This window comes from Alligator mississippiensis, chromosome 5, assembly GCF_030867095.1.
Source record: "Alligator mississippiensis isolate rAllMis1 chromosome 5, rAllMis1, whole genome shotgun sequence".
NCBI classification, from domain to species: Eukaryota; Metazoa; Chordata; order Crocodylia; family Alligatoridae; genus Alligator; species Alligator mississippiensis.
This window is the reverse complement of record NC_081828.1, coordinates 167,982,256-167,994,612: the sequence shown is the minus strand read 5'-3', so window position 1 is coordinate 167,994,612 and position 12,357 is coordinate 167,982,256. Positions and strand designations below refer to the sequence as shown.

General features: G+C 45.7%; 1 protein-coding gene across 1 annotated transcript in view; it reads right to left on the bottom strand.

Moving 5' to 3' along the window:
• THSD7A (thrombospondin type 1 domain containing 7A) overlaps positions 1-12,357 on the bottom strand; it is a 432,531-nt gene that overhangs the window by 72,332 nt on the left and 347,842 nt on the right. Inside the window, exons 15-16 of the mRNA XM_059728968.1 lie at positions 6,468-6,662; positions 3,914-4,177 (exon numbers count right to left, since the gene is read on the bottom strand). Of these exons, the coding sequence (XP_059584951.1) occupies positions 3,914-4,177; positions 6,468-6,662 (459 nt within the window). The remainder of the gene's footprint in view (positions 1-3,913; positions 4,178-6,467; positions 6,663-12,357) is intronic.

Sequence of the window (12,357 nt, the reverse complement as noted above, 5' to 3'; positions counted from 1 at the left end):
ATTCAAGTCCATTCAGTGGCCAAATCTCAAAATCCAAATCAAATCAAGGGACCAATAAAAAGGTCCAAATTGATTTGAAGCTCTCCAAATCTTTGGAAAAGTTTCAGAGAGCTTTGATGATTCAGACGGTCCCTAGTGGCTGCAGCAGGGAGCTGCAGCCGAACTCAGAGCTGGTAAGTAGGGGGTGGGGGAGGGGGGCTGGAGGAGGGGGTAGGGGACCATGGGGTCCCCTACTGACCATGACCCCCTGCCAGGCCCCATTCTCTGCCTGCTCCCCAGCCTCGCTCAGTGCCCCCTGAGCTCTGCCCACTCCACCCGCCCCCCATGGCTGCCCCGCCCACCCCAGCTCCTGGTGACTCACCAGGTGCTGCCAGGCAGAGGGGCAATTCCTGGTGCCCCCAATGCCTCATGCTGCATGGGGGGCTCCCCCCACCACTGTCCCAGCCCCCTCCCTGGCTGCCCTGCCTGCCCCACCTCCAGCCCTTTAAGAAAAATAAAACTGAGAAAAACCCTGGGACTCACCGGCTCCTGCAGCAGCCTTGGGGCTTCAGGGGGCTCGTGAAAGAGCCCCCCACATGGTGCGGGGCAATGGGGGACAGCAGGGATCACCCCCCACCAAGGAGGAATGGTGAGTCAGGGGTTTTTCTCATTTTTCTTAAAGGGCCAGAGCTGAGGTGGGTGGGGCAGCTATAGCGGGGCTGGGGGGATCGTGCAGAGCCCCCCCATGCAGTGGGGGGCAGTGGGGGCAGCGCGGCACCCGGCAGCACCTGGTGAGTCAGGAGTTTTGTTTCCAAGTGCCAGGAGCTGGGGCGGGCAGGGCAGCCATTGCTGGGTTGGGAGAGCGGGCGGGGGATGGGCCTGGCTGATTTGGCTGCTGCCAGATCTCTGAATCAGATTCAGCTGAATCAATTTGGGGCAGTGATTCAAATCACTGTCCCCCGAATCGGCCAAATCCGAATCTGAAGTGAATACTAACCACTTTGCACAGGCCTAATGCCTACCTTATTCAGAGTAGATATTAACATTTTTGTTTTATTTTTTGTGGTGCAAAAATAAGGCCCCATAACTTATTTACTACCGTTATTGAAATCTGCCCTGAAACCAAATGTATTAATTTCCTTGTGGGTTTTCTTTCACTATATTATCAGTGGGCCTCACAAACATTATTAGTTTTCAAAGCATCCCTGTGATGTAAGGGATATTCACACCCTTTCTAGTCTAGGGATGTCCATGACCAAAAGCAGAGAGAAAATGATTCCTCTCACCCTACTTAGACCTTTGAGGAGTCTGAAGGAGCAGCAGGAGCCTGCTTATGTATTATATGGATAAGGATCGAGTTGGAACAAAGATCGTAACTTTCTGAGCCCACAGTAGGATCCTGAAAAACATCTGTAACTAAAGGACTGGGTAAAGAGGGGAGTATCTTTACTTTCCAGGTAAAAAGAAAAATGTCATTGAGGAGCTACTGATCATATGGGGATGAAGTAGGTAGGAATTACGGCTCCAGCCCTGGCACTAGGAAGGAATCCTGTAAGGCTGCTGAGGTAGTCTGGAAAATGTCAAGCTTGGAGATGATAAGGAAGCCCTAAAAAGCTGATGCAGTAGTGGAGGGTGGATGAAAGTGTGATACTTATGATACTGCAGCTGACTTGAGGCTCACTGAAAAGGAGGAGGCTGACAAGCAGTGAATGCTCAAAGAAGAGGAGCAGAAACAAAGCACATTTGTCATTACATCTCATGGGCTTATTTACTTAGAATCAACACAAGGCCCTTCAAAGAACAAGGGAAGGGTCAGACAAGAGAAAAAAACAAATTCTGACCATGCCATTAAATGGTTATTAAATGGGTGTTGGAAAATAGAATCATCCAAGATTAGTCAATCTATAAAACTGTTAGACAAGAATATCTACATGAGAAAATTTTCGGTCCTGATTCTATGCCATGTTACAAAGCATGGAGGAAAAGAGCAGGAAGTCTAAGTCTGGTAGGCAGGGTGCATGTACACATGCTTTCCATTTTTCTTTTCATGTGGGAGAAGTGCATAGAACATGGAAACAGTAATGGCTTTAGGGAGGGCTTGAGGCATAAAGAGTTAGTTCTGATCCATACCAAGAGTAAATAGAGATCATGAGAAGAGTAATTCAGTAATGTGAAAATTGGGAAACAGGTACTCAGGTGACTTCCTGTTTGTCACAGGGTTGATCACTTGGGAGAAAACACCAATTCTACACTTGCAGAGGTGGAGCCTGTCTAGGGACAGCTGGACAGCATCCCATTCTGGACAGAGAAATAATTCTGTCACTTTATTTGCCCATTAATTGAAGCAGCATGTTTCCCAGCATGCACTACTTCCACAATGTGCTATTAGATGGATAACTCCTGCTTCCCATGCACATTGTTTCATAGTAGTTGACACAAAAGTTGACAGTCTCTATCCTTCAATTTAACAATGATTGGCATTAGGCCTCCCGGCTCTCATGGACTCAAGTTCTTTTATTGTTTTACACTTCCTACTGACTAAATTCTCTCTAGGGTCATGATAATTCATGTCTTCAGAATATATGCTTCCTAGGGTGAGAGTGTTTCTCAGCACTTTCAGCTCTAATTAGCAGATTGGGGGGGAAAAAAAAACAGATGTATGAAAAAAAACCAGATCTGTGAAAATTCTTTGCAGGCTCACAGACAACGATGAAAATAAATCATCAGTTTTTGACTTGCTATGTGTAACAGTCACAACAAATTAAAAATGTGACCTGAAATAGCCCTCGCAGAACAGGAAATGGAAAATTTCACTTATGTTTAGTCTTTATTTCATAATTTTCTAAAGATAACTTCATATCCAATCAAGTGTTATTCCTCTTCCTCCTCTGCACTTTAAGGCAAATTTAGACATTTGGCCTAACCTTGCAACCAGGTGAGAAGCTTCTAAAGAGGACTGAATACTTAGTTCAAAGAGTGTAAAAAAAACTCAGTTGGGAAGGAAAGTGTTTCCTCATATCAATCACTTGTAACATTTTGAATTTTTTTTCCTCATTCCAAAATGTGACATATGGCAAAATATTAAACATTTTTTTACCAATCAATTCTCCCCTCTCCCACCAAAACCTTCCCCATATGGGTGGCATCTAATAATCTTGTTTTGATCATTTCAATCTTTTAAAATGTTTAGCCTGTTCAGTATAAACTAGTGGAAATTTCACAAAGAATAACTGCACTGAAGCATAACTCTTTGTTTGAAAGAGTTTCAAAGAAGCTCAAAATAATTTGGCACTTCTGATTTACTTTTCAAATTTCTTTTTCTTGAAATGGGACATCTGATGACACTCTTTCACAAGAACTTCTTTGGTTTTGGTGAACTGAACTTTTCCAATGAAAAACCTTTGATCAGAACATTCTTTATTGTTCTACCTAGAGCTGCTAAGCTTAAGCTTTGGGTTAACTAGCTACTAAAACAAAGTAGTTGCTAACATCTGCCATGCTTCTGCCTGATGCAGTCAACACTATATAACTTATTATAGGCCAGTGACTCTCAAAGCGTGTGCTCCAGAGCAGCAAAAGCATGCCATGAAATTGATACTTTATCAGCATCAGATCCCGCCCACAGAACTGTGTCATCCAGTTCATGGGGCTCCTCTCGTGTCCAGAAATTTGGTGGTGGGGGTGCAGTGGCAATTAACACTGCCACCCACTCCTGCTCCATTAAATTTCCAAGCTCCACGTGCAGGGATCGGGTTTCAGTTGTGCCAGCCCTGCATAACTTGATTGAGCTCCAGATGTGCCAGCCAATGCAGCTAGAACAGGCTCCTGCCATGCAAACCTCACACAGCTTAAACAGGCTCCAACTGCACTGGTCCTGCATAGCTGGATCAGGAAAAACAGACAGGCAAATGTACGAAAACAAGTATCTACATACCGTGACTATTGCATCGTGATGTTTCCACAAGCCGACTATTTTGATCGTAGCATGCCATGGCCTGGTAACGATAACCTTGTCCACACTCTTTAATGTCTCCTTGTACTTTCATTCCCAATAATACTTCCACTTTGCCTTCTGGTAAAATACAGTCAGACCAGTTTCCCACAGGTTGAGCGCTGTACTTGTCACACGGACAAAACTGATTCTCAATCAAGGGATACATCTGTGAGTTTTTGCATTTGTCCCTTTTTTTACTTTTTCCTGTGGGGAAAGGTTGGGGAGGATTATATAATTTTTTCAGACACTGCTTTTTTGTCATCTTGTATCAAAAACTGATAATATCAAGTAATGATCTATAAAAGTACAAGACCATATGACTTAAGGACAAAGTTTTCAAATGTAGGTACCCAACACGAGGCATCAAAATCACATAGCCAGTCAAATTAAGTGATCTGATTTTCAAAAGCATCAAGCCTCTTTGCTTGCCTTAGCTTCAGTACTTTTTAAAACAAAGCCATCTATTAAATTTGAATATACATTTAAGTTCTTACCTTGCGACACCCCAACGTAAACATTTTAGCAATTCAATAGCAGGATGTTCTTTCCTTTCTAATTCACTAATGATGCAGAGAGCAATAGCAAATAAATTTTATTCATTTCTAGATAACAATTTTTCAATTTATTTTTTGTAAAAGGAGAGAACACACATCTGTATGATACTAATGCACTCTCTGAGTTTCTGGGGTCAATCCCCAGTTTAGATAAAATATTGAAAATCAGCCCATTAATGAAATGAGCTCCTTCTTTTGATTTAGTCCACTACCTTGTTGTATTTTTTTTCCAAATCTCTTCTTGAAACTCATTTACTTCCCCCCCAGTACCTAATATCCTTTTTTCTCCTATTGTTTGCAGTTTTTAATCTCTTCCTTTGTTGTTTGTTTTCTCTTTCCCCAGTATTTATTATCATACCCTATTGTCAGTCCTCTTTTTAATGATGGATGAAGGCTGGAAACAAACATTTTATAAAATACCTGGTTTCAACTAGAAGATAATATAAATAAATATTTTGGTGGGTTTCCTTGTCTTTCAAATATCACACTTACATATAAGGAAACACTGACGTGACATAAGGGCACTGTTCTACTAGCCACTGACTCAATATGTAAAATGAACATGGGAATTCTCCTTCTGTTCTCATTAGGTAGCATCATATTGAAAACATGAGAGTTGCCCCTCCATTTCATCTTCCCCCAAATGAATAATTAGGCTTTCATGCTCAATTAGCTCTGTAGATTGGACTGAATAACAGTTTGCAAGATGGAATTTATTCATTACGGGCCAAACTATGATCTCAGCACCAGGTGAGTAGCTGAGCTCAGTAAAGAGAGGTACAAAGGGACCTATAAGTGTCCAGGTTGATAGGAGCTCCTCTTTGTTTAATTTTGAAGGTAATGGCCATCTCTTTCCCCTATGAAAGCAATCCTGACATAAACTGTTTACTAGAATTATAAGGGGTTACTGTGAGTCTTCTCAAAGATTATGAATCATTTGCTATCCTTAGCTCTTCCAATTTTGGTGAGTATCATATTACAGTGGTATAAAGCAGCCCCCTGGCTAAGTCAGGTGGTCTGGTTCTAGTGCAAAGTTGGCCAATCTGAGGTATGTGCACCACAATGGATACCACAGTGGCATGGGCAGTTTCAGATTCGGAAGGGGGCAGGAAGCAAAGCATGAGATGGGTTGTAAAGCAAAGCAGCAAACTGGGCAGGGAGCACAGAAAAGGAAGCATAAAACAAAGCATCAGATGCAACTGGTAGCATAAGGCCAGGAACAGAAAGCAGATGAGCAGATTGGGAAGGGTGTCAGAGTGGCACTGGGGGGGCTTATTTGTGGCACACCTGCCAGAAATGTTGGCCTCCACTGTTCTAGTGGACAGACAGCATCTCTTTCAATCACAAAGAAGAGTCATCTTGATAGTTTAAGAGAAAACATAGCGTAAGGTGTCCTAAGACACCTGGAGACAGGCTATGGAATTACATAAATATGAAAGTCTTCAAGTATTCAGTAATGACACACATTAGGGCTGCAGGAGATAAGTTAGGAACTGAACAAAAATATGTAGAAACATTCCCCTTAACATCCATAGGCTCTGTGCTACTTTGAAGATTTCAACTCAATGAATTGTGGTATTGTTGACCTGCCCTTCAGAAAGATAAATAGTCTACTATCTGAACCATTCTGAAGTCAGTTTACTATGGAATCTTTACTTTTTCTCTGACCACTACTTTGCCACAGTATCATTTACATATATTTTGTATATGTCCTATATACAAAATATATGTATATGTATATGTATGTATTATATATATCCTCCTCAGTTCCATCAAAGTTGTACAGTTTAGGCCCATTATCTACCTGGTAGTTCATCATGAACATAGAAATTCCTGCTTGTTTGTCATCTGGTGATCCAAGGAAGGAAGTATGTCAGTTTAAAACACAATAAATTACAACAGATAATAATAAAAAACCTTTGTATCCATAGGATTCTTACCAACAAGAGTGCGTTTTCTTGCCCTGACTCCTCCACAGTCCCCATTGCAGGAAGAAAATTTTGACCAGCTTGTGAACTGACAGTCATCTTGGCAAGGGATTTGGCAGGTCTGTGTTAATGGTGGTAAGGGGCTGGCATATTTAAGGCACTCGCTAATGTCAGCTTGTCCCCCGTCTTGTCTGCGACAGGTAATTGCTGAAAGCAAAAAAATTATGGGGTTTATAATGAGCTGGCAGGCTTGTAATTAGCCTATAATATAGCAATTAACCAGGAATGTCTACATTTGATTTGATATAGCATGTCAGACAATATTCTGCTACTAAATCACATCTAAAATCCAGAACAAATATGTGCAGAACCTAGTTTTTATAGTCATTTATATATTGCACTTTAAATGTATACATTTGAAATTTATGAGAGGCTTTCTTTGTGCTTTATTATTTCTTTATTGACATTTATTGGCAACGAAACTTTAAAAAACAACTTGAAATATTAGAGTATTACAGCAATAAATACTATCAGTAACTGCTGCCTGTTATAGCTCTTCAGATAATCACATTATATTACGCTGTTCGTTTAGAGATAGTGTTAAGCTCCCCAACCCTTAATGCAGCCAGGGACATACTCCTGAGGTACTCTCACACATTCAAGGTTACCCTTCTGCCCCAAGCCCCTCCTTGCTGTCTACTGTTTGACTGTGAACCAGCTGAGATGGGCTAGGGGCCAGGTCCTTCATCTGCAGTGCTTCAGACTTATCCATCGCACCCAGGTCTTGCCAGCTCTTAACAGAGGGGATTTTGCCAGCTAGAAGAATCATACCTTGGTCCAGTCATTCACTCAGAAAAGGTCACCATCTTCCTTGGAAGAGGCCTGCCTGTATAGTCAAATGCTCAAGAATCAGTTATCCCTGATAATAAGTGAGTTATTAAAAGATTTATTGTGGAAAGAAATCAATAGCCATATGCTGAGATGGATCCAAGAGTGCAATTTCTACTCAACCCTCTAGCCAAGGGACTTCATTGTTTCCCTATGCTGAGGAAAACAAAAAATAAAACCTTGCTCTCAAGGCAAAGCATAAGTACAGTTTCATATGTGGCCATTTACATTAGGGCTGTGCGAAATGCCTGCGTTCTGTTTCATTTTTGGATTCAGAGTTTTGGAGGGACAGTGTTTCGTTTCGGTCTTTTGTAGGGCTGTCCGAAATGGCTGTGTTTCATTTCATTTTATATTCAGCATTTCCAAGGGACACTGATTTGTTTTGGTGTTTTGAATCACTGTTCCATTTCATTTTGGCCAAAACTGTTTCAGAGCTGTTTCAGAATTTCAACAGTGTTTCGGCCATAGGCTATAGCTATCATAGGGAATCACAAAACTGCCTATAACTTTGTCATTTCTTTCCTGATTTGGATGAAACTTGTGGGGATGCTAGCCCCTTCTGAGGCCATGAGGCCTGCCAGGTTTCAAGGAGATAGGTGCAGGAATTTCTGGGAAACTGTACCTCAAACTGCTGACAAGCAAAACTCATGACATGTGTGACTTCATGTATGTGTTAAGGTGCAGAGGGGTGAAAACTGCAGGGATGGTAGCCCCTGTTCTCCCCCTCAACTCCAATGTAACCAGTAAGCCTCAGGCCTCTCAAAGATCTTACAGGTCTCGACTTTTCCCAGCCAGGACAGTGCGGTGGCTGGATGTTATCAGGTGCCTCCTGCTTCTACCCGCCTTTCACCAGGGAGGTTCATGGTCCTGGCACTTCCTGGGGCTGCTGTGCCACCAGCAGTCCCACTCAGGCCTCCCTACTCTGGCAGGGTGAGGTTTTAGGTCATGCCCAGAATGATGTGGGGCCTCCTCCTCCCCATATAGCCCCAGCCCTTATACCTCCAAGTTCTTCCTGGCATGGGAGCTCAGCAGGGAGATGTTCTTCACCTATTGGCTGGTGAGAAACTAAACTGCCGCCTCCAGCTCTGAGAGTGGGGCATTAAATGGCTGCTCTCATTAGCATCTGTCCTGCCCCATACTTAGCCCCTCATGCGGGCATGAGAGAGGCCTGCTAGGTTTCAGGTAGAGTGGTGCAGGGTTTTCTGTGCAACTGAACCTCAAACTGCTAAAAACAAAACTCATGTTATGTGTATGTTAAGGGGTGTAGGTTGCAGCCGTGTTGGTCTAAGGACATAGCCCAAACAAGACTCTTAGGGTCAAGCTGGTCTCTTTCATTAGACCAACAGAATAGTTGGAGAAATTCTTCTTTGCAAGCTTTCAGGTTTAAAAACTCTTCATCAAGCTAAGGAAGCATCTAGTTGGTGTGTGTGTACTCCTCCTGGATGGAAGGAATAGTAAAGAAGTCAGAGACCGGCATGTAATGCATGCAGGAAAGCCAGTCAGTGAAAATGTAAGTGGAGGCATCAGGGGGTAAAGGATGTGGGGGGGTGCGGGGGGGTGGGAGGGGAGGTCGGGAAGGGGAAGGGGGATGTAGCAGGTAAAAGTGGAGAGGTACCTGCTGCTACCAGGGGAGTCAGATGTCAGGCAGGTTGTAGTGTGTCATAAATCCAATGTCTATATTGAGTCCATGAGTTTCTGTACCTAGGAAGCTGATGAAGTGAAGTTCATACGCCTGTCTGTGAAAAGTGGCTTGTAAATTCAAACAAGCACTGAACCTTGCTAACCTCATCACCAGAAGCCAACTTCCTACAGCCCAAAACACACCAAATGGATCCAGACCATGCCATGACAAGAAATGCAAAACCTGCCAACATATCTCTATACCCCCACAAACTGCACACCAGAATCTATCAAAGACAAAAATACCAACTACCTGTGGGGGCACATTTCTCACAAGAAAACCACTCTGTCTGCAGTTTCTCAGTCCTGATCCTCAAAGGGAATTTACAAACCACTTTTCACTGACAGGCCTATGAACTTCACTTCACCAACATTCTAGATACAGAAATTCGTGTAGGAATACAACATCCTAGATACAGAAACTTGTGCCGGCCTCAATATAGACATTGGATTTATGACACACTACAACCTGCCAGACATCTAACTCCCCAGGTACCTCTTGACTTTTACCTGCTATATCCCCCTTCCCCCCAACCCCAGCCTGTCTCTATCCCCCTGATGCCTCCATTTCCATTTTCACTGACTGGCTTTCTTGCCTGCGTTCCCTGCCAGTCTCTGGCTTCTTTACTATTACTTCCATCCAGGAAGAGCACACACACACCAACTAGATGCTTCCTCAGCCTGATGAAGGGTTTTAAACCCGAAAGCCCATGCCTTACGGATGGCATTCTAGGCAGCTAAGCTCACCTGGAGCCTCACAACTCCACTGCAACCAGCAAGCCTCAAGCCTCTCAAAGATCTTATGGGTCTGGGCTTTCCCCAGCCAGGACTGTGTGTGTGTGTGATGGCTGGTGGTTATAAGGTGCCTCCTACCCACCTTTCACCAGGAAGATCCTTGGTCCTGGCATTTCCTGAGGCTGGCGCATCACTGACAGTCCCATCAGGCCTCCCGACCCTGGCAGCGTGCAGTTTAGGTCATGCCCAGGACCTGGGACCTCCTCCTTCCCCACAGCCCCAGCCCCTACCTCCAAGTTCATCCTGGCATGGAAGCTTCCTCTGCTGGCTGGTGATGCAGTGAGTGCCCCCTCCAGCTCTGACAGCGGGGTACACTGAATGGTTTAAAAAAAAAAAGGAAATAGTTGTGGATGGAGTGAGGAGGGTGGCACTCACTCCATCTGCAGGTGGAGCTTGGGGAACCCTAGCAGTGGGAGGTACACCTTCAGGAACACCAGTTGCTCCACCAGACCAGCATGCAAGGAGGTGCAGTGGGGTGTCACAACATCCCCAGCAATGCTGAACACCCTCTCATTTGGAACACCGGTCAGTGGACAGAACAGGTGTTCTCTGGCAACCGTGTTCAGATCCTGCCACATCTGGCTGTGGCTTGCCCAATAGGCCAAGGGGTCACAGTCCAGTGGCTCCATGTCCTCGCCAAGATAGGTAGTCACCGAGGCCACAGCACTACCTGCCTGATGCTGGGGTCTGGTGCGTCTGGACCCCACCATTGAAGCCATGTCCTTGGCCCACATTCACACTGCCTGTCATGGCGGAGACTGGCTGCTGCTGGGAGTGCTGGCACAGGAAAGTGGATCTCCTCTTTCACATCCCCCACCTGTGCCCTTCGGCCTCCCGGACTTAGTTCAGCAGCACCTCCATCCAGTGAGCCAGGGTTTTGCTGGTGCATATACTCCCCTTCACCCTCAGGTCAACATGGCCACCAGCACGTGGACTATACCGGACCACAATGGATCCAGCTGTTTCTTGATGCCATCCCTTAGCTGCTTTACCAGTGCCTGCACCTCTGGTGACAGCGGCTTGCCCCAGCCAGAAACATTGATCCCTTAGAAATTCTCCATTTGATTCGCAAGTTCGCTCACTTTGGGGATCACCTGGCTAAGGAGGGCATTGCCAGTGCTGAGGGTCTTGGTGGTCTCAAGAAAGAGCTTGAGGACCACCAAGATCTGGGAGCTGGAATTCTACTCTGTTTTGTTAAGTGGGCCACTGATCCCAATCTCCCCAAGCAAGGCCATTTCATGGATGGCCTTCTGTTGCTCTACCAGCCTTTCCAGCATGAGGTATGTGGAGTTCCACTGAGTCTCCACATCCTGAATGATTTTATGCTGCAGGATACTCAGCTCTGCTTGTTGGTCCCATAGCATCTTGCCCACCTTGATACTGCAGTGGAAGTACCCCGCCATCTTCATGCACTTCGAAATAATCTGGCCGGTTGTGACAGCGCCATCACCGGCAGCCCTGTCCCCCTCCAAGGTGACTGCAAGGTGGAGCTTGTGTGCCACATAGCAGATGCCAACAAAGTTGGCATCATGGACCACCTTGACCATACTGGCCCCATTGTCGGTGACCATGAACCCACGGATGAACTCACCCTTCCCAATGAGCCACCCCTGTGCCATGCAGTTCATGGTCTCCATGATCTCCCTTGCTGTGTGGGACTCATCCATTACCTCAGCTTGAAGGAGAGCCCACCGATGGCCTGACTGATGGCACCAGTGCCCTGTGATGGAGAGGTAGGCATGATCTCTACCCCAGCTGCTCCGGATGTCCGAGGTGAAGTGCAAGGCCACTTGCAGACCTGCCTTGCACAGCTCCTCTCTCAAGTACTTCCTGCATGCCTCACATAGGAATGGCACCACCATTCTGCTGAAGGTGGTACATGTGGGAACTTGTTAGGATGAGGCCATGAGCTACCTGAACCCTGGCCACTCAATTAGAGAGAAGGGCTGGTCATCCAGAACAAGCATCTCCCTGATGATCTGGGTGATCTCGCTCACCTTTGCAATGCGCCCCCCCCCCCCCCCGTGTGCCTGCCTTTCCCCCACTGTTCCAGGGTGGCCTGCCTCTGCTTCAGGGGGATGGGGGCTTTGGAGTGAGAGGGGGACTTCTTTTGGGGCATGCTCCCACTGGTGCCAGGCTGAGGAGGAGCAAGGGCAAGGGGATGGTGCCTGTGGAGATGCATCGACATCCCCGTGGTGCTGTAGTGTTTCTCCTCCTTGTCTCGGCTGGTCTTATATCAGCAGTGCAGGCAGATAGCATACCTGGGATCATCTGCCACCTCAAAATGATCCCACACCACACTACCCCCTCACTTTTGGGGTGCAGGTGTGGAACCTGCCTGATCCCCATCCTCAGCAGGCAGAGGCACAACAAAAGGAGGAGTGGACTCAGCTGAGACACTTACCTCCACAACTTCTACCTCAATCTCCTCTGAACTGCCTTCCAGGGAAGGAGACCTGGCTCTAGGGGAAATTGGAGGGAGTGGAACACAAACTCAGACTCCTCCTTGGTCCCCAGAATTTCTTTTGCTAGGGCATTC